This window comes from Hydractinia symbiolongicarpus, chromosome 1 (genome assembly GCF_029227915.1).
Source record: "Hydractinia symbiolongicarpus strain clone_291-10 chromosome 1, HSymV2.1, whole genome shotgun sequence".
Classification (NCBI taxonomy): domain Eukaryota; kingdom Metazoa; phylum Cnidaria; class Hydrozoa; order Anthoathecata; family Hydractiniidae; genus Hydractinia; species Hydractinia symbiolongicarpus.
This window is the reverse complement of record NC_079875.1, coordinates 3,844,509-3,867,669: the sequence shown is the minus strand read 5'-3', so window position 1 is coordinate 3,867,669 and position 23,161 is coordinate 3,844,509. Positions and strand designations below refer to the sequence as shown.

The following is a 23,161-nucleotide window of genomic DNA, read 5'->3' as shown; positions in this document are numbered from 1 at the left end:
CACAGAAGGCACTTGTGCTCTAGCACAAGTTTGTATTACGATTAGCTTGATATATCCGTGGGTTGAAATGAATACGACTTACATTCGTACGTTGTTTACATTTCATTCTTTTTGCAAGCGATGAGACAACATCACGTTATTGACACCCCCTTATTAAAAAAAAAAAATGCACTCAAACCCCTTCTTATTAGGGCCCGTTCACAAAATTATCAAGGTTTAGAAGAATTAGGAAATGTAAGAAAATAAAATCTTTATGTTTCAATGATCTTAAGAGAATAGACATGCAACACGTGAATTTTTAAATAACTTTTAACTACTCTGCATGTATGTAATATACATTCCAAATAATATTGGAATTCCAATTACGGGTGCGGTTATAAACCGTTCACTATTTTCATTTATTAAAACTTACGACTGCATAGTATATATGAAAGAATTTTTAAGGCGAAATTGTCTTCCTGGAAACAGACAAGCAGTTAGGGTAGAAAAGTAAGAACAGAAACAGCATTTGGCTGAACGAATAACTAAAAATTATAAAACTTGTGGTTAAAAATTCGGATCGTTCATTGCATATGCTGCACCAATGCTGACAATGTGAGTAAAGAATTGTAAGTGGCTTGTTCTTAAGTAAAAATTTATTTTCATAGCAACAATTACGCGTCAGTTTCAGGAAGATGTTGTTGTTTAAAAAACAGGAAAGCGCGTTAGAAGTCGCACCAATGCTGACGAGGTGAAGATAATTGCGTGTGGCTTGTTCTTAAATAAAGCTTCATTTTTTGTAGTAACTGTAAACACACAAAATTTAATTTTGACAATCAATAGATCACCACGGCAGGAAACAAATAAATCTTTGACTCAATTCTGCGGCTCCGTCACATATAACGATAAAAAAGTTGGAAAAAGGACATTCTTATGGTTAGTCCCCTTTTGTTATCATTCCATGGTTCTCCTACGCCCATAATTTCCGACAGGCCCCTTTTGTTCCATAATGGAGACAAATAAAGATGTTAGTCGAGTTGGTTTGGTTTAGGAGAAGTTTCCTATTTATTTTCGACATAAGTCTATTCCTGCATGAGCATTACATCAACATAGCAGCCAAATTAGTTTGCAACGGGTTAGATAGTTCTCCACTTTCAAGCCTTGTAAACATCCATAGTTGGATAATTAAGAAAAATAAAAATACACGATATGGTTTGGATAATCAAGACAAAGAAAATACACGATATGGTAACACAAAAACATTACTATTAACAAAGGAAAAAATGCTACCAAAAATAATTACTGTTATATTGTGTAAATTAAACTCTCTCTATATAAAAATGATGATGTAAAAACTAAAAACTGATAAAAGTAGGCATCCTTGTTCCCAGAGCTCTTTGAGATAACCTTGAGGTTTATATAAAACAGCTCTGGTAAGAGAAGGAAAGTAGGGAAGCTATATTTCCTCAGGGCTTTTATATTTTTAAAAAACAAAACAATGTTATTTTCTGCGACGTTTTTGTTTCCTCGACAAGGCGGTTAGATAAAAGGTCCCATCCAATCTGGTCTGTTTTTTTAACTCGTTTATTGAACTAAAATATTCTTGTGCACTGGCCTCCTTTAAAAAAAACAAAAACTCTTTAGTTTAAAATACTGACATAAAAATCAAAGTTACAAACCTCAAAATAATATTTCTTTAACAAAATCAAGAAATAGAAATAAAAGAATCAAAACATTTTCCCTGACACAAATTCTTCATTTGACAGGAGCTCTTTTAATATATCGAATCATTTAAGACTGGAGAAATAGCGTGAAAAAAAAATCGTTTAAAGGACATGCTTTTAAAGCACCATGAAAAGTTTAACGGATTTGTTGTCCATGTATGCTGCTAAGTTTACAAGGCGTCTTATTTTTACATCGCGTTCTTTAGATAGACCAGACACACGATACAGGTGAAAACACGGTCCCTGGTCAAATGCAAATTTCAACTGCTGTGAGGAGATTTCGAATTCCTTCTTTTCATCAAGATATGTCGTTTTTACTTCAACGTAAATAGGCTGATAGTCCAGATGTTCGGCGTACGTAATTTTTAAATCATATGGTTCTCCGGTCTCGGATTCCGAGTTAAGCCAAGTGATGGATACATTGCCGGCATCGATTTCCTTTTCATAATGCTGACGAAGCTGAAGATAAACACAATGTTCTCCAATTTTTCCGATTGGATTATTCAAGTCTAATTCTTTTCCTTCCATTTTTGAAAAAGGACTAATCTCTCCTTCTTCTACTTCAAGCGAAAACGGCAAATCCTCATATTGTTGAAGTAACTCAAGACGTGGTATAAGTGAAGGGTCAAATCTAAAGTTTCCACTGAAACTTCTACCCCGGTTTGTCCACCTTGCGTCATTATTGTCATTGGCTTGTCCCTGTTCGTTCTGGTGAAGTTGAGAAAATGGTTTCTTGTTAGTCGGTTTGATCTCGGCGTTATCGGAAAATTCACGATTAGAGTTTTCGCTTTCGTTTCGTTTTCTTTTTAAACCATCAGAAGTTCTTTTCCCTTCCTCGTTACTTGCGCCACTCGAAGAGGCAACATGTGGCGAAGACGAAGGATCTAGGTTTTGTGGTGCAAATATTTCAGGTACTGGTTCAGCTGTATTAGATACCTGTTGACGGACGGGAGTATGCTGTTCACTGTTCGGCGCTACCATTTTTTGTGACGTCTCGCTTTCTGGAGCTGCAGGTGGCTGCCATTTCTCAAGTATCTCCGCCTCTTCGTTTTTCACTGAATCTGGTTTTGTCTTTATACCACTACCACCAGGTTTTCTTGGTGGCCAACACGTTAGTCTTTGCTCTCCTTCGCTCTTTGATTTAGGTTCCACAATAACCGCTGGGGTTGGTTTTGGCGGCGGCGGCGGTGGAGGTTCTCGTTCAGGTTCTGGATATTTCCACAACACATCGTTTTCAGCTAACTGAGCAATCTTCTTTCTTTCCAAATGCCTTTCTTTGTTGGTGACTGAATTCAAAAACAAAACGAATTCTAGTAAATTTTCTTTCAACTCTTCTGAGTTTCCGACAAATAATTCCGTCAACTCTGTTAGTATTGTATCGTACTTTCCCTTGTCCTTGACGTGCTTCTCCGTGACGTATATGATGGCACGTTCTTCGCTGGACTTTTCAACCTTGCTTGCCTTCAGCACTTTTATGTTGACGTTTCTTCGATCCTTTAAACGATAAATCACCTCAAGACTATTCACCTCAAAAAACTTTGAGTTTTCTAGATAGTTGGCAAAATTCTTGTGTTGAAGCTCCTCATATAGTTGCGGGTGTTTGCTAGCTAAAAATCTCTGGACAAACGGAACAATGTCGTGTAGTATTTGTTCCCATTTCTTACATCCACGTTTCATTCCAACAGTGATCACCTCTGGCTCAAGCGCGACATCAAATAACGTGGCCAGGGAGCAAGCTTTAAAGAAACACAATATCTTGATCATTTTCCTCTCTATTTCTCTTTCTTCATGTCGCTTTGAATGTCGTGAGCTTTGCAGGGATTTTCGTAAAATCGAAACAACATCGTTAAACAGTATCAGGGGTAATTCTTCGCATTTTCTATATACACGCGTTAAGTTTTCATTAAACACGACAAGCGGGCGTTCCGACAATGACACAAATTTGTTGGATAAGGTTGGAAATATTTTTTCCTCGAATATTGTAGAACATTGCTGGATAACAGCAGGGTTTACGTAGTCTTTTAAATCACTGTATAATGAGTACCTCTCGTGTATAGCATTCCGTAAGCTCCAGTCTTTTAATTCTTTTGCTGCCCAATCACCCAATATAGATTTTTGTCCAAGGACGGAAAATAAGGTGAATATCTTTTGGCACGCAGTTTTGTCAGGTAGAGTGGTTTTGTGAGAGATACTACTGACAATGCTTAGGTATTCCCTCGTACTCGGATACAAGTCAACCCCAAGAGTAATAACAAAAAAATTTTTCACGTCTTCACGATAATAACCTTTTAAGACTCTCTTGTGAAGCGCACTGTCTCCACCACGGACAAGAATACCTGATGGATCCTCCCAGCAAACATCTTTCTTGAGAAGAAATTTGCCTTCTGCTACAGAGGCATCAGTAAGTTGCTGAGAACAATGACTAGAGAGCAGGAAAAAGAAGGGTTCATCTAGCAACTGCTTGAATACATCAGGTTTATCGAGTACATGATCTTGAAAATATTTGTATATATTCTGTGTGTGAACGTAAGTTGTGGTAAACAGACTTTCTTCTTTCCATTTGTTGAATTCTATAACCACATCTTCAAATTCGATCTTTCTTTTCACACCCAGTGTGTATATGAAATCTTCATCGCGAAAATGGGTTGAAATATAGCGCACCTTGTTGGCCAGTAATACAACAATCTTGTCAGTAGCTTTATATAGTTCGCGAGGAATATGTAGTTTCAAACCAGACTCCGAAGAACATATCCACTGAGACGTCCTCATCTGAAAAGAAAATGTATTAATGAGAATTTTCAACTTTTTTTGGTAGGATGATAGTAGCCAACAAAAAAATTGAAAAGATTAGAGAGATAAGTTAAATGTCACGAGTAAAGAACAAATTATTGTTGTGTTTATAAACGTTGCTATGTATTTTGAAAATAAAAAATAGTGACTAAAATTAAAATTGAGGAGACTTAGAAGTTTGTGTAAAAATTTACCTTCAGAGGAGTTTCGAAGAATTCTGACGAGACTTTTAAATTGAAAAGATTTTAGTAGTTTAAGGAGGTGTGAAAACCTTGATTTTTATGGTTATAGAAGTTTAAGTTGCTTCTCACGGCTGTTCTGATAAATTCTGTTAATTGTTTGCATAACATATGGTTAAGAAGTCGGTAAAAAGGACCTAATTTTGGTTTAGGGACTTAACATTTTCTATCGACCAAACATTTTTACCGATTAACCACCGACTCTTAACACCGACTTTTATTTTACCATTTTAGCGTATTAAGAACAGAAAATACCACAAAAAGAGGATACAAGGTTAGACAATTTGTAAAATTTTTTTGCATATATTTTATATTTTATATACTAAACAAATGTTCAAATGATTAATATTTTTACTTTTTTTCTGATTTTTTCTAATGAGATGTATTGGTTTCAGGTTTCATGTCAAACACTACATTTCATCAAGAGTTTTCAAACATCACACCGTTTACCTTCAGAAAGATGGAAGAAAATGTCTGTGCGATCGTTTCTCCCTTTGTGTTCTTAACAACACATTTGGGTTTCGTCAGATCATACTTTTGAAAATCTTTCCATCTCTTGTCCAGTGTTGTAGCAAATGTATTAATCTGTTCTTCATTGCCAGATTTCAACAGCTCGTCAAATTCAGGACACACTAAATCGTATATGACGTATGTATCATCCTCTGTTCGTTCCCAGGTTTCATAATACTTCTCCCAAACGGTTCCAACCTTAAAAATGTTATATCATATTGAAACCTCAGTAGATGGGTAAGTATTTTATAACAACGGAGGCTCGTTACAAACGATGGTCAGCCATTTTTCTTTTCCTTCGATTTTTCCCTAACTGGAACAAAACTAACAACAAAAAAAACGCATTATAAGGGCACTTATTCTATCTGCAACCCTACATGGCTGAATTTGTTACCGCAAAACTCTCTTACTACATTAAAAGGTAAAAAAGTCTTTCGAAAAACTTGACTTGCATTTGCACATATTTTCTTGAAAAAGCGTGAAATAATAAATCTCGCAAAAAATCCAAAATCAACAATTTTTTGTTTCGCGAAAGTTTTCACCTATAAAGTATAAACAAAGTACAAACAGGATTAAAACAATAAAAATGATAAAAAAATCTTACCAAATCTGTCCTATGCAATTCTATTTTATGTTTGCGTATATCACAGAACGACTGAAGGCCAAGAGCGAGTAAAAAGTCACGCCACGATTTCCACTCAAGAGTTGAAGCATTGTATGATAAATATTCCTTCGAAATCAGCGTCCAATTGCAAGCTTAAAGAAATAATATACAAATTATATTAAGAAACTAATCCGATGAAAAACACCCTGAAAGAAGAGTAAATGTCATAGTCATTTAACGGGGTTTAAAAGAATGTATTGCTTCTACGTTGAATTGGAGATGTGAAAGTAACAGGGGATAAAAAAAGCGTTATTACAAATATTTTTGTGCAACATTACTAATGTTCTGAGATCGTTGACGCAAAAAGAAAATTTTTGCAAGCGGTTAATTCGAATGCGTAAAGGTAATTTTTTAAAGAGCAGTATTTTGCGCCGCTGCGATTAAATTGCCGGGGCGATTTGCTTGTGCATGCGCAATTGACAAATGCTTTTAACTTTCATTTTACGACAGCACGGGAAATTTATCAACCAATCAAATTTCAAAAATCATAAATTGCCGCATCCGAATCGATTCGTTCCGGAGTGGGTGGAAGTTAAAAAATCCCAATGTGTGGATTTAGATTCAAAATATTTGTTTACAAAATAATCGAGAAAACAAAAAAACTCCGGCTTACTCACCATTGAGCACTTTCTTTAAGTTTATAAGGTTACCATACTCAGGTGTAAGATAAATAATATCAGTGGCAGGTTGTTTGAAACCTTTGTTTGTCATCAAAACAATGTCTTCTTTGATTTCACTGATGTCAAAGAGGTCTGGATCTAACACAAACTGTTGGCGTAAATAGACCACGCAAGCTAAGACCAGGTCATCTTTTTTTCCCTAAAAACAAAACGTGATACATCACCAACTAAACTTCTTTTCACTCTAAAAATGTTGATTTGTCATGGTTGATTTTAATTCTCCGTTTTCTTTATGAATTTATAACCTGGTAACTTTTTTCGGTTTTGGTCTATAAAATAACGCAATCCCAAATTTCAAAATAATCAAGGGTGTAATAAGTATGCTTACTCAGCACGATTTACTCTATTCGAACTTTCGCGCCTTCCTTACGTTTTTGACAAAATATGTATATATCTTCACAATAAGAAAGAAAAACTAGCGTGAAAGGTGTTCAACCTACCTTCCAGTTCCCTGTTTTAAAGAGAGGTATGATAAAGTTATGTATCAGATCAGACGGGGTCATTGTTTTCACGCCCAGATCCTTTAAAAGTCTCATCACTTGTAGCTGCTCTACTTGATCCATGTTGGATGTGATTTCGCGCGAAAGAAAACATAAATGATTCTCAATCAATTGAAGCGTTTTATTCCCTAAAAAGAGCAACAAAAAACTGAAAGTAAAATCCTCGTTTAAGACGGTAACTTAACCTTTTTTTATAGAGTTAATTAGCATTCTGTCTCCCTTGCTATGGGCAACCAAGACACTAAGAATAAAGAAAGGTACATTCCAATGCTAAGCAGGTGTACACAAGCCAGAAAAAAATGTTTGCTATGTACGTGTTTATCTTACCTTTTCTCCCTTTGGCGCTACTTTCAACAGGAAAGAATACAGTTTCGTCTTTCAATGAGACCATACGACCGTCGGCCAGTCCGAATATTTGCAGAGACTTCAATGTGTTGAGAGTGTTTTCGCTGTAATCACAGCTATCTTGCATCATTGATTGTACAGCAAACAACCATTTCCCTATCCATCCATTCATCGCTAACACACTAGATTCATCTTTATGCATATCGTTAAACCTTCTCACAGATGCTTTCGCGATGTCCACCAGCTGGTTAAGAGACAACTTGGTAACACCGAGCGAATGCAACACAGACTCGCCAATTTTGGATTGAATTTCCTTACGAATATAATACAAACCAAGTTGGTCATGTAACATATCAGATGAAATGACATCGTAATTTTGTTTTGATGTGATGACAGAACTTGGTAAAGACCACTTGTCTACTTGAGTGTGTGTACCCTGCACAGGAAGACATGCTTCTCTCTGTAGTAACCTGATGATTTGTCTGGCTACCTGTTTAAAGATACCGAACACGTGATCCTCCAAATCCATGAATTTGAAATATTCGATTACACCATCGAAGTCAGTAAAGTGAGCGTGGTTCTAAAATAAAACAAAATATTTTTTAGTTCGGATTGAAAAGTAAACGAACGAACGAACGAACGAACGAACGAACGAACGAACGAACGAACGAACGAACGAACGAACGAACGAACAAACGAATAGTGTAGACATGCATAAATCACTATGCCAAAAAAAGAATATGGTTTAAAAAAATATTGCTATAACATACATGATATTGTTCTAATATTTTATGTAAACAAGTTTAAAAACTATTTCGTGTTTTTAAATGCAGGAGGGAGGCTAAACACCACATCTAATTCTTGAGTTGATTAATTTTTGCGGGATTCAAATAAAACATTTTCTGAAGATTAATTTTTGCGAATCAGTTATGTCTAGTAAATCTGCGAAGATTTATTTTCGCGAATTGACTGTTCCGGAAATGTTCGCAGAGACAAATCTTCACAAATAAGGATAAAATGCGCGAAAATGACACTCCGCAGAAAAATCAATCAACTTACGATACTTAGAGACACGGTCGAATCATTTCTCAACAACACTTAATTCAGTGTTTCGGTACATACCTTGAAAGAATGAAACGTATTCACGACCAGAGTAGGAAGATGCTGTAGGATGTATTGATTCCATGGACTGTCTTTATCAATATCCTCTCTTGATGATGGAACTTCAAAATCAGCTTGCATGATAAATTTAAAACCATAACTTCGAAGTGGTAGAAAGGCAAAGACAGGTTGAACTGGTAACATCTACGATTTATAAAGAATAAGAGGTAGATAATAAGCTAACTAAAATACAGTAAAATGAATGATGAATTAAAATAATCAAGACCTTTATAGACATACGGAGGTAACAAAAATGTAATTGTCATAAACTTTCCCTTGGTAAACTAACAGAGGGATTGAGAAGGGGAGTTGATAATTTTCTTTTAAATCAAAAGTTCGGGAAAGGGTTAATAAATCGAATTTTTATCGAAAGGTGTTAATTCGGAGATTGGTCAAAAATAGGTGAAAGATGGGATAGTTTTTCATTCAAATTGAGTTTTATTCTAATGTTTGTGAAAAATTTTATTAAAACATTTTTTTTCAATTCTACTAAAAAATTCTTCGCAATTTTTTAGGGGGCTGAGGAAGAAGAGTTTGAGTTCTATTGAGAGAGGATGAATCTTTTATAATATAGAGAGTGTGAACAAATTGACTTCGATAATGATTTTGATAACCCAAAATTTCAACTATAAATCTAAAGCAACAATTCCAGTACCAGCTTGCGTGCCTGATGAAAAAATAGTGGAAACTATATTCATAGTGACTCGATTACAAGAGAGAGAGAGGTTTTTAAAAAAGTAGGAATAAAAAATTGCAGTCCCGGTAGTCCTGGTAGAAGCAAAAGACAAAACGAAAATCGTTGATTACGGTACTACGCACCTTATGTTCAACCTGAGACAAAGGGAATGCAACAGAAATATCTGTCGTTTTCACATCTTCTCGTACCTAAAAAGAAAGAAGAGAGGTCCTTTTAAGTCCCATTTGTCAATAATAGGTAAGCATATTTTTTACGCTACGTACGATGAAGATATTTTTGACTTGTTATACACGTCTATAGCAGTTTCTCTTTTTTTTACCAATCAAAATAAAATTATTCATAACAAGTGCTGTGATTTCCTTATTATCCATTCATTCTTTATTCAATCATTCATTCAATTATATATATTTATTTTTCCTTTTAATTACAACTTACATCAATAGGTATTTCCTCATTTCTTACGAACCATGTTGTGGTGTGCTCATTTTGTGAAAGTTGAATTAAATTCTCATCCACTTGTTGTTTAGACATTATCTTAACACTAGCTGATACCTAAAAGAGTCAAAAGAAATATATAAAGAAACTGATGTTGAATTAGCTGACAGATATGAACAGTAAAAAGCAACTAACAATAGGCACCGACTGGTAGCCTTATGGTAGAGCGTTCGCTTCCAGTTCGGAAGGTCTTGGATTCAAACCTTTGCCAAGTCATGCCAGAGATTATAAAATGTGAATCTATTCTTTTTGCTTAGTGCTCAGCATGAGTATAGGATCTTAGGTGGTTGTCTAGTTGGGCGGTTGGTGTACTTGTACGACTTTCGTAACTCAAATAAACACTGTTTCTAAAAGACAAAAGAAAATTTACCTTATCGTCAATAATTATTGTTTGTAGTCTGTTTAAGAACATGAGTAGTGACGGGTGGATGTCGTGGAATCGTGACGTTAGTTTTGTGCGTTGCATTTCTTTTTTCAGTGGCAGAATAATCTTTGTTGTCCAAGAACTGAAAACACAAAAAGATAAAGTTAAGTAAAAAAATAAATAATGCATATATTAATTTATGTAGGGTAAAGAAATTGTTTTTTTATTTTTTAAACATGCTTTTGTAATAAAACTCAGCGACAATACAGTACTTAATTATATATATTTATGCAAGCAGAATTTTTCACATCTTATTTGCGAAATTAAAAACGAAAAAAACCCGGCTAAACGCATAATAATTTGACAGAAAAAACATAGCGAACTAAATGTTAAAATTTTAATAATTCCCAGTTATAAACCATCCTCTTTAAAAGCGTGTTATGCTCCCCAGTTCAGCATGTTTTTATTTTCTTAGATAAGGAAAAAAATGTCTGCATTAAAATAAATCCCAGCGAAATATTTGAATTCGATGAGTTCTAAAATTTCGGGAATGGCATAATATGCGAAAATTCGTGTCATAGCATTTGGCTGTGTTTTACTAAAAAATTGGATTTCCTTACTATGGTACAGCTGCTTCATTTGGCTGATAATCTATGTCCTGCCATTCATCCACCCATTGCGGAAGTATGTAACCATTTGGTCCAGTGCGTGCATCAAATTTAATATGATATCCGTTAGAATGAATCTCTGGGCTGTCTGTCACTCGGAAAACTGATTTAAATCCAATACCCTTTTGACCTGTGAAACATCAAACATATTAAGTATTCCCTAACCTTACTTAAATTTAAAAAAACTTGGGATTTTTTCGTGTGCAATGAGAACAAGGTTTAAACATATCCGTGGAAATGTTAACTATAAGATCACTTTGTTTGAATGTAGGTCTCTTTGTTTGAACAAAGGTCGCTTTGTTTGAATATACTTTGTTTGGATGGAGGTCTTTTTGTTTGGATGGAGGTCTTTTTGTTTAAATGGAGGTCTTTTTGTTTGGAAGGAGGTCACTTTATTGGAATGGAGGTCACTTTATTAAAAAACAGAGGTCCATTTACCATCCCATCACCATCCTAACCCAAGTTTAAAAACAGAGAAAAAATTAAGATGTTTACCTATATAACCTTTTCGATGTATTCCCTTTGTACTCTTCCCAACATCACACAGTGCTTTAACATTTTTTTCCATGAAACCAACTTCATTGTTTAAAATTGTTATTTTATCACTTTCTACAATAAAAGCCACCGTAGGTTTCTCAACTGCTTCGGAGGTCATAAAATGCTGTGGATATTCATTATCATCAGCATTTTGAATTAATTCCAGCACAAAATGTGAATCTTTTGTGTATAGTTCTTGAGAGAGACGGTGCAAAGATCGACCTTCTCGTTCACGATGGACCTCGATTAATTTTTGTTCTTGTTCCCCGAACTGCATCCCAACACCGAACTGATACTTTCTAATTGTCTCAATAAACTCCTTGCAGAGATCTTCAATTGCTCTATTTTTGTTGCCGTCATTGGTTTCTATTTTGGCGCCTTCGTCAACTTTAACTTTCTGAATGGCGTCAACCAATAGGTCAGCATTAGTGTCTGTTGGTTCTTCTTGGTCTAAGTAAAGATAACGTTAATAGAAAAAATAAGGTTTGGCAAAGGAAAGACTCAAGAACGAACAGGCAGCTGAGATTTGATCTAATCAACTTTTTTTCATTGACGTTTTCAAGAATTGCATGCAGAAATTTAATTTTACAGGGAGATTAATTTTCGATTTTACTGATCAAGCTATGCCATGCATTGGACATACAAAAATATATTTCTACAATAAATGCAAGAATTATCTGTGATATTAAACAGATAGTAGGTTTAATGGAAAATCAGGAATTGTTTTATCTTTCGAGTATAAGATACGAAGATTCATAATTCTCTTGTTGAAATGTTGTTAAAATTTGCAACAATTTGATCTTTCCATCCTTTTTTTGATTCATGCTCATGTTATGTTTTGGAAGATAGAAACATGTATAAAAAATAAGAGAAGTTGAAACAGGAAAGGTAAATGCAGTAAGATTAACTGCATTGTGTTTTGTTTTGAATGCACTCCATGCTCTTGCTTATCATCATTAATGGTAACATAATAAAATCAAAATAAGTCAAATAATGGATGAGAGCTACTGTAAAAATATTTTAGACATCCAATATGGACTAGATAAACTGTAAAGAGTACAATATGGCATATCTTTTTTGCGTTTTGATATTTTTGTTTAATTATATCCTGAACCATTAGCTTAATTTTTAAAATTTGAATATTTTCGGTTAACCTTTGTTTTTTTCTCGCTCACTACCTAGACTACTGAAATTATTATTTTTCGTGCTAATGATAATAGGGATAATCCTCACAGACAAAAATAATTTGGGTAAAAACAGACAATGCATTTTTCAAGTCAATCAATTTTGCATAGACTTATTATTGCAAGGTCAAAAAAATGTCTAGTTACAACGTGGACAAACAAATCTTAATGAAACTCACCACCTGTCACATCAATAATGTTTCCCGTAGCAACAGCAACAGCATCAACAACAACATCGGGTGTCAACTAAATTAACAAAAGTCAGCAAAAAGGTTTTAAAGTCAAAAATATATGGTACCAACCAAAAGTGTAGAAATTGTAAATAGTGTGATTTTAAATGATAAGATGATTAAAGAGAATTATCTTTTTCCATTCATACCAGTCTTCTATAATATCTTCTGATTCCTATCCTGTTTATCACTATCCTTAACACGCTTAAAATTTGTATTCTTGCGATTTTATTTGTGAGATTAAGTTTCACAAACTTTCGAATGCCAGAATTGTGAATCTAGGAAAATTTCTTCCCATGAAAATCACAGTTAGTTGAAATAAAAGCAGTTTTTTAATAATCAATCAACATGGAAAATTAAATGCTGCAGACACAAATAAAAGATTTGATACGAGAGGTATCAATTTAAATACCTGATTTAAAATGCTACCCTGTTCTTCTTTGTTACCATCATCCTGGTCGGAGACAACATTCGGCTCATTCTGAATTTTTGACGTTTCATCTTCCTCCATTTTTACATCTAGCATTATAATTTTAGTATATTATTTTAAGCAAGTGAAAATTTAAATCAGCCTTAAAAGATGCTTACGTTATGCTTATTGCAAAAGAAATTAAAAAAATTATGATATATTTCTCAACACAAACAACAAATGAACAGCAACAATAGTAAAGTTAAGTTTAGACAGTATGTTTAGTTTCTACCCGTAAGGATTCACCAAGGCTATGCAATATACTTAATATTTGCTTAGAAAAATAATTTCTATCTGAGCCTGAATGTACATTTACGTTATGCAGCCAAAAGATAAAAAAAGGAATCTTGTCCATTACTGTGGTACTAGCTACCACAACAATGGACAAAAAAACATCACGTCAAAATAGTATCCATGTTCAAAAAAGTCTTACCCTCTTATAAACTAAATGATAGATTTTGCAGACGCTTATTTAACTAAATACGATATTATATAAAAACCAGTTTACCTGTCAACACAGTATCACATTGTTCAATGCGTGGAGCCTTTTCTTGCTGTGGTAATTCTTTTTGTGTATCCAAAATGTTTTTATAGTCTGCCATCCATTCATTAATTGACATATGCACTCCTATGGCGTGCAACACACGCCTTTTCTGTAAGCAACCTTGGGTAGCTTCTAGCAGCAGTTTTGGAACATTTAACTGACCATGAATTTGGTTTAAAGGACCAAGGAAAAGCTATAAAAAAGTTATTATACATTGTTATAGCACCTTGACAGCAAATGTTTATTACAAATGTTGCAACATCACAAGTTTAACGTCTAAGTTCAGGCTTTGGCCCCATAAAATGTTGTTTTTGAGATTAAAAACAATTTATGATTTACTGGGAAATACAAATCAAAAAATTGTTATGTCGACAAGGGAGAACATCATAACACTAATATATAAATAAAACACCTACTTTGACTATAATGCTGCACAGTAATGGGAACGGGATAAGACAAAAACAATTTAAACAAAACTTTAACAAATCTTCAGCTTTATTTGCATTGGCAGATATTTTCAAAAAGACATTCTGAAAGTGATTGGAAAGCAATGCCATTGGTACATTGCTGATGTGTTTGTTCGAGATGAACATCGATACCACACAAGTGGATGTCATCTGGGCATCTAATTCTTTCATAGCAGTTAACAGTTCATTGATTGAGCAGTCCTTCCTCACTTTTACAATACAATCCTTGTTCGTTTCCAGTAACGAAAAATCAACTTCTTTACCACTGAAATACTTTTTCAAGAACTGTTTAATAGTGCCAAGTTTAACTGCAAAGATGTTCTCCCAGCCTGTCCACACTTTTAAATCTACCAGAGATGGAGCTGATCTTATACTCTTTGTTGCATAATCAATAAATGTTTGGTCAGCGTTATCACCAGACAAACAATCTAATTGATACTCAGACCCGCAGAGCAATGCTTGAACATAAGCTATGATTGATGATGCACTTTGTTTTGACTCAAAGCACTGTGTAATTATATTTTGCAATGGTTTTTGAACTTCTCGTAAATTAAATTGCAATAACAAAGCTTTAGTGACATGTTCCTAAATCAAAACAAACAAACAGTTTTTAGTTTTTAGATTTTAAATTTTTCAGACAGCTAAACTTCTTTTTTATCTGAATTGATGCATGTTATCCAGTTAGCAACTGATAAAAAGTTGAACAGTATTTTTTAATATACTTTTATAGGTTTTTTAGTGTCATTTTTAGTGTCAGAAATATGAAAATTTAAGTCGCTAATAGTTATATTTTATTAAAGCTTTTGGCCGTAACCACGGCAATAATCAGTAATACATCATTTTTTGGAATAAGACAGGTTTATATTACATATGCTAGTATACACTTAGTTAAAAAACTAGCCAAATGGTAGAGATCTTTTAAAATCTTTATTGCATTAAAATCACATTGATAGGAAAGTATATCACAAATTGAGGGCTACTAGTCCAAGTTTGGCATTTCATACAGATTAGCTGAAGCACATAAACCATGTGTTAATGGTTTTTCTCCTTTTTCACGTATTTTGTATGTCATTAGTAAAGCCACATATAACTTAGGCTGGTAGTTTCAATCATTACTTGCTAAAGCATTTTTTTAAGTTGTCACTTGGCAAGGTAACTGCCATTTTAATGTTAGGGAACTTCCTCTTAAGTATTTTAAAAGTGCTTCCTTTAATGATTTGAGTATTATCATTAACTTGGTTTTTTATATTTCCTAACATACCTGTAACAATCTACAGAACGCTCACAAAAGTTTTCATAACCTTTTCCTTGAATTTTAGACTTTCAGATTATCATAAAAGTTTAGCCCAAGTATAACCCTTTTCGGGGATTTATGTTTTTAAGAGAAATTCACAAGTTAATTTCGAAGAAATGTCCTTGAAACTGCTACAAATAGAACAGTTATGCAAAATTACATACAAAACTATTGGCAAAAAAAGATAACAAATTTAAAAAAAACATACCATTTGATATGCTTCTTCACATTGGTTTGTGAAGTCAGCAATTTCTTGTTTTCCAATTTCATGCTGGATACCACTCAATGAACTACTCAAATTTGCTTCAGCTAGCTTAGACAACTTTCTGTCTTGGCAGATAAACTTTAGAAATGGACCATGACCTAAATCATCGAAAGCTGTAAAATTCTGATTGATTTCAGCTGCGATTTGTATTTCAATGTTAGATAAAGCACTGATGCTCCATTCCGTTGCTTTGGACAACCATTTCTTTGTCACGTTCAGCACAGTAGCTAAAAAAAATAATTACCGATATATTTAAAATGTATAACATCAAATTAGATTTATAAAAAAGAAGGGGTGAATAAAAATGCTGACAATCTTAACTCACAGTTGTATTATAAAAGTTTAAACCTACATTTAGGCGATGCTGCAGGTCTTTGAATATTTTTTCCAGCCTTTACAGATAACTCTTTTTCCTCTTTTACCATTTCCTTGATTACGTCTTTAAAACCTAGGTATTTCAGAATAGCAACATCATCTTTCTCCAACACTTTCAATGGTGCTGTTGATAAAAGCACATGAAAAACCTTGCTCATTAAGGTGTCCTTTTGAATGATAGTTAATGCATTCATGGTAATATCTGAAAAATTGATCAAGTTTGCAGTGCTAGGCAAAGTTTTGCAAGCTTCATATTTTAATTTTTGGAGCATTGAGTATATTTGATTGAAAGCATCAATCAGTGGTAAGTCCTTGATTTTATGTATAAGTGATTCACCCTCTCCAGGAATGCGATGTGGATTTTTACCAACAATATTCTTCCCCGAATGCATCAAATGCTGATCCAAGTCATCGCACAACTGCTTTGAAAACTTTTTAGATATTTCACGAACATTATGCAAATCACCAAACCAAGCCTTCCTACACACCTACACAAAAACACATAAAATCCTTTTAAATTTTATATTTCACTTGCTCTTATTGATTGGTTTATAGCTTTTATAAACTAGCTAAGCAAGAAAATCAATTTTAAAGCTTAGTAAAGCGAAGCGAGATTGTAAAGAAACATAACATAGCTTAATCTTTGTCTTAGTTTTAATGATTGTTTAATTAAATCATCATTTGTTTAGGGAAAATTAGGTCTTGAAAACAATATTCCAATACACATAATCACTTATATGGGACAACAGTGAGACATCATTTCACTATGGTGGCTACAAATAAGAAAGAAAGTGGCATACATATTAGTTGTCATTAAGGCTCTTTTATCTTGTATAAAAATACCCGTATGTCTGTCTTTCACCCAAAGTGGTACCCCAACCGTAACACACGCAATGGAGTATAAAACAGACGAGTGAACCAACTAGTAATAGTAAAAATGATGCGAATAAGTTTTTTTTATACAACATAATATTTATACCACTCATTTTTAAAAAGTGAATTGTTTCGGCCTAAGAATGTGAAAGTTTAAATGTTTTTATTAAAAAAAGAGCTTCCATAACCAGGATGACTCAATGAGAAAAAAATGCTTTTCCAAAATGGTATTTCTCACTTTATTTTTGTTCTCTAATGTTATTCAAATACATAGCTCATAGAAAAGTGTATAAGGCTTTTGTTGCAAGCAGGTCCCTATTTTTTCCTATTCTCCCTACTTATACAACTCAGACAGCATCATTGTATCATGCTCTACACCACACCACACTGCTCTCATTTTTACAACTGTAATCAAGCAATAAAAGATGATAAATCACAAAAATGTCAAGAACATGCTTTTATAACGATTAAGTATTGCAAAAGAAATCTACATACTTGTATAGCAAGTGCTATGCTGCTGATTTTAACACCACTTTCAAATGGATCAACAAAATTATGTTGTTCAATGAAAAACTCCATAAACTGTTGTAACGTCAGTTTGTTAGTTTCCTTTCCAGACTTGCTATTGGTTAAACGATGGACATCCAAACATTTCCAGAGAAGACGAAAGACTTCAAATGTTGTGATTGGTGGAATAGTATCTTTTGTTGGTGGAAACTGAAATACTTCGTAGACAAGCAACTGTTGCTGTAATGGACCTAATTTGAATTCCTCAAAAGTAGACTTTCCCTCCATTTTACAAAGTTCTTCCTCAAGCTCATGTAGTGTGCATATATTTCGAAATGTAACAAACGCCTGAATAAACGCATTGACCTAAACCAACAATTAACTGTACTGACATAACCAAATACAAGTACAAAATTAGCATCATTATGCAAAGGTTAAGTAAGGTGAATTAAATTTCTAAACAGAAATAAATTACATTACCTTTCCTTGTAATCGCATGAGTTCAAAAATAGCTGGAATGTCAATATCTTTTCTGAGATCTCGACTTTCTAAAGGACGCAACTCCCGTATGGAGCCCACTTGATAGAACTGGCATAATTCTTTCAACAATTCTGTAATTTTAACAGAACGCCCTTCTCTGCAAATCCTATTTCTGATTTGATTGACACGTTCATTAATTTCACCAACAGTTGGTCTTTCGCGACCCTGCAAGTGTCTATTCCTTGGATCAGGAAATTCTGTTACCATAGTACTAAGACCAGAACGTCTATCAGGTATACGTGTTACATCTATATCACCATTCCCAGCAAAGCCAAGTAGCATCATCTCTGCAGGTGTAGGGTCTAAATTTCTACTTGCAGCACACACTCCTTCCAATTTCTCAACTGTTGAAATCAACTGCCTGTGATATTTTATATGTAACACTGGAATACTTAGAATTAATTCCACATGAAGATCACTTGTAACTTTTAAAAAATCTGAACAAAATGTGTTTAAAAACATTCTGATCATATCTGGAGATCCCCCATCCCCTGATATAAAATATTTGAGAATGCCTTTGTTAAAAAAACTTTCCCGGAACATCTCCTTAAATAATACATTGAAATATTGAAGCCTGAGTGACTTTTGTCCATAACAATTATACATCACAATAATGCGATACTTTACATAGGCTACATGAAGCATCTGAAAGTCACGGTAAAAACTGAATTTTTGAACAATATCTTCTTTAACAAAGCCGTCGCTTTGAGCAAGAACTTTCCAAGAATGACCTTTTTTGGTGGGTAATGCCTCTTCATCACTACTGTCTTCTTCGTCATCCACGGCAATGGCTGTTTGTTTTGAACTGCCCTGGATATGTGCAACAGACCTTATGAGTTGTCTTTCACAGTCCTTTTTTGACATTTTCTGCAACTGTTCATTAAATGGCTTACTAGTTGGTCCTTTTCCGTACTCATATACCATTGTGATATTTGACTTGGATTCGGTATCAATGTCAATAACATCTGTCAAGTTTTTTTGAAAAAAATTTAAAACTCTCCCAACTTTAAGTTTTCGATAAAACTTTCTAATATTTTTCCCATACAGCTCCTTGAATTGATTGCATACTTCATTGATACTCAGTTTACCACCACTGCTTGTGAGAATAGCTAACACTTTCTGCTTCAAATCTATTAGATCTTTTTCTATCACAGGACACGACATGTTATTATCAGTATTCTCTAAAAAAGTTAAAGGAAACATACCATTTAACCATTTGTACTTAAGGTCAACTTGAGAATTATGATGCACCTAAATGATAATACCAACTCTGTGTGGGCCTGTTATAGGCAAAGTGGATGTTATTATGTCTTATTTGGTAATAAACAACAAATTAGCAATCTTTTGACGTTTAACACATTAGGCTGACATCAGTAACTTGATTATTATTGGTTAAGCCGCTGCAGTGCACTTCTAAGTTTGAGGCAAATAACTTGGAAACAGATGGAAATATCTATTTATCTCCTGTGTGAGTTAGGGACATTCTGGGACCAAAATTTTGGCCAATTCTCTACATTTTGGTCAACACACCTAGTTTAGAAACGATAATTTGTATAGGTCAAATACCTTTTCTTCATCAGCATTCATTATAACGCAAAATGGTGCAAACGCAGAACTTTCTTACATTAAAGTTTTCGCATAATAAAAGAAAACAATTACAGTAATAATTAGGTTGTAAAAATAAATTTCTAAGAAAAACCACAGACCAAGATTTTAAAAATTCCAAACAATTTAATTTAATACATAATTAATAAAAATTGCATTTTTAGTAGTTCACTAATAAAAAGTTTTACTTATTCAAAAGCCTGCATGAAATACTTGGTGTGATTTTGCCATGTATTTACAAAGTTTTTTTGCAAAAAATTGAAAAAAACAGGACGTAGATTTGTTTAGAAAATTCTGGTATTCTTGTAGTGAAAAGCACAAACCAAGTACCTGGGGGGTATTATGTGCAGTTGTGAATTCCTGAAAACACTTAAATATTAAATAACATAAATGTGTCATTCTTACCACTTCCATTTTCAGCAGAAGAATTTACTTTCTCATGCTTATGTGAAAGATTACTCCCCTGTTCAATGCTTAATCCCTCTAGGGCGTCGGCAACATTGTTTACACTGTCAGCATTGTCACCAGAAGCAACAGTATTTACATGAACTGCAGTAGCATGAGAGGTACCATTCACATGGCCTCTGGCAGCACTGGAAACAACATTATTTTTATGGCTTGAACTGACACTTGAAACAAAAGTATTTGCATGGTTCACAGAAGCTCTAGAAGCAACAGTATCTACATAACCTGCAGCAGCATGAGAAGTACCATTATTTACTTTGCCTGTCATAGCATCTGAGACAGCAGTATTTGTATGTTTTGCAGAAGCTCTAACCGCAACATTATTTACATTGTTTGTAGCAGCACCAGAAGCAACATTTTTTACAAGGCCTGCAGCACCAGTAGAAGTAACATTATTTACACGGTTTGCATCAGTTCTGGACGAAGGTAATGCAGGAAAATCCCCAAAACTTACTTGAATATTGCTAGGTTCAAGTGAAAATGTATTAGAAAATATTTTTAATTCTTCTATGGCTTTGGTTTTATTTTGTTTTGGTATTTCTTTGTGCTCAATGCCTGAAATTTTATCCTTGTTTTTTTCTTCTGTGCTTTTTGCATTATCATGTTTTATGTTTCTATCTTTTACTTTCCTTCTTCCTTTCGTCATGTTGAAAAAACATTAAGCATCCTTAACCTCTAAAAAAAAGTTAACAATAGAAATGAACAAAATTAATTACACAAACTAGCAAACAATAAAAATATTTTACTGGATATTAGATATAAACATACTCATTTTATGAAGTTGTTTCTTTGCATCAAAAAGTTTACTTCAATCATATGACTGAAGTAACACTAGCTATCTTGTGAAAATAGTAAAAGACATTGTTGTAATAAAATATTAAGAAAATTCTGAGAATTTATTTCATGGTAACAGCAGGTGATCAAATTACTTTCAGAATGATGTCTAGAAAGCAAGCGAGGCAAAAAAAATTATCACTAGTTATCTTACTAAAGTCAGGAATGATACTATTGTGTTAAGAATTCTAAGAATTTTTTCTTTATAAAAAAGCTGATTTGATTACTTTCATTTTAAAATGTTAAAAAGTAAGCGAGACATAATGTATAGAAATTTTAACTTAAACCTTTCTCAAAGACTAATTATAAATTTATGTGTTTACAGTGTCTATATATGCAATGTGGAAGTTTTCTGAATACTCAAAAAATTCTTTGTTTACATTTTTTCTAGGCTGAACACGCTGCCATGTAATTAAATGAAGCTTTGAAGTACTTTTATTTATTACACATTTCTTTTATAAACAAACCAACTGCTAAGGATCTAGGCTCCAAACAGAGTAAATCAGGCAACTCTTTTAACTATATATGATTTAGGCCTTTCATCCATACTTATATTTTGCTTAGCACTTAGACTGCCACAAAAGTATAGAAGCAGCATATTGTGTTTAAAAAACACTATAGTATGCTTTACATATTTTTTGTGTGCCTGGTTCCAGATGTCAATACTGAGTATGTAAAAATAGATGCTAAGCATCCAACTCAGCGACTTGAAAGTCATAGAGTTTCTCTACTCTTAGAAAAGTAACGCCTGGGCCCAAAAATAATTTTTTGAAATAATGTTCTATTCTCTTACAAATAATTCATTTTTACACAACTTGAACACAAATGCTAACATCAGCATAAAAATATCAGATTTAACATATACAATAGTACAACAGTGGTCTTTTGCCTGGTTGGGCAACTTTGAAAATTTTACTTGCACAGAGACGAAGTATACGGAATTGCACATAGAATTTCTACCAGCATTCAAAGAAAAAAGTTTGCTTTTTTGCAAAATTTTATATAGAAATTGTACACAAAGCGTTTTGTGCACTAATAGTAGGGGTGAAAAGTACAAATACATTTTTGTCTAAAAACCAGAATTTTTCTATTGTTTTCTTATATTTTTTGTGAGAGAATGTTCCTTTTAAAAGATTTATGTTTTGCTTGCTATCAAATTAATTCAAACAATTTGTAAATAACTAGAGTAAAAAGATCGTTCTAAAAATACTTACTTTTGATGGCTTTCCAAGTTCTTGACAATGGCCAGCAACTTTAATTAAAATTTTGTCATGGTTGGGATGTTAAACAACGGCACTACCATGGCATAAACTTGCCATTGTTGAAATGACATACCATTTTCAACAGATAAAGGCCTATGAAACTTTTGCCTAATGAAAACACCCAGTTCCTACACTGGGTTTAGAAATCGCTGTATTTTTCTCTTAACAACACACAACTGTACAACGCTTACACTTCTCAATATTTCGTTATAAACTGATGAACCATACTAAACTTAAAAAGAGCAACGTTTTGTTGTAAAATGACGATCGCATAACCGTACGTGGCATAAAAGTCTTCATACTTCGTTCTGAAAATTAGGGCATGCCCCTATAAGATGATTGAGTTGTTTGGGCCATTAGGATAATTGAATGGGATAATTGGGTGTAGAGAGTTGTAGTTCTTAAGAAAAAACCCAGAGGTAGACATAGAAAGACTTGGTAGGAGGTAATAAGGACAAATTTGATGCATATTAATTCAAGTTCAAAACAATACTTAAGATCTAATATTATGGTAGCTTATTGGTTATAACTCTCGTAATTTGTGCGGGATACCCAGATTCTATTCTCCTTGGCAGAGATTCAATAAAAGTAAGTGATTGTTATCATAGCCCCGGAATAACCCAAGCCATGCGAGGTAGAGCGTACCTAATTGGGTCTGTGTAACTCTTAATGAGCATTAAATACTCTAGGACTCCCCATCTAAGCCATGGCCCCTCCTGGAAATAATAAACAGGGTATATCCCTTGATATTTGTGAGGCTAGCCATGTAAAATATGCACATTTATCTGTCTGTCTGAATGGAAAGTCATTAATATACCTACGTCAAGCACATGTATCATGAAAAAAGAACATTCAAGCCAGGAATGATGATGATGTCAGAAAACTTGAGCACAT

At 33.7% G+C, this 23,161-nt stretch overlaps 1 protein-coding gene across 1 annotated transcript; it reads right to left on the bottom strand.

Moving 5' to 3' along the window:
* Positions 1–1,180: 1,180 nt before the first annotated feature.
* LOC130631033 (uncharacterized) lies at positions 1,181–21,229 on the bottom strand. The gene is made up of 22 exons (XM_057444368.1): positions 20,940–21,229; positions 20,112–20,846; positions 18,042–19,282; positions 17,550–17,927; positions 16,159–16,669; positions 15,750–16,033; positions 14,197–14,832; positions 13,745–13,973; positions 13,180–13,286; positions 12,717–12,783; positions 11,312–11,803; positions 10,769–10,946; positions 10,155–10,290; positions 9,725–9,841; positions 9,412–9,477; positions 8,554–8,736; positions 7,414–8,011; positions 7,027–7,214; positions 6,524–6,725; positions 5,847–5,998; positions 5,183–5,440; positions 1,181–4,472 (listed from the first exon to the last, which is right to left on the bottom strand). Exons 2-22 carry the CDS (start codon positions 20,815–20,817, stop codon positions 1,821–1,823), a joined length of 9,381 nt encoding a protein of 3,126 aa, XP_057300351.1. The 5' UTR covers positions 20,818–20,846; positions 20,940–21,229; the 3' UTR covers positions 1,181–1,820.
* Between the last annotated feature and the right edge of the window lie 1,932 nt (positions 21,230–23,161).

What these genes read in the sequence shown, in the direction of transcription:
- LOC130631033 (XM_057444368.1), bottom strand. Translation starts at nt 20,817, where the DNA reads ATGACGAAAGGAAGAAGGAAAGTAAAAGATAGAAACATAAAACATGAT. An exon ending in ATGAGGAAATACCTATTGAT is followed by an intron (nt 9,478 to 9,724) that starts GTAAGTTGTAAT and finishes CTTTCTTTTTAG; the next exon opens with GTACGAGAAGATGTGAAAAC. An exon ending in TTAAAACAGGGAACTGGAAG is followed by an intron (nt 6,726 to 7,026) that starts GTAGGTTGAACA and finishes TTTTGTTTTTAG; the next exon opens with GGAAAAAAAGATGACCTGGT.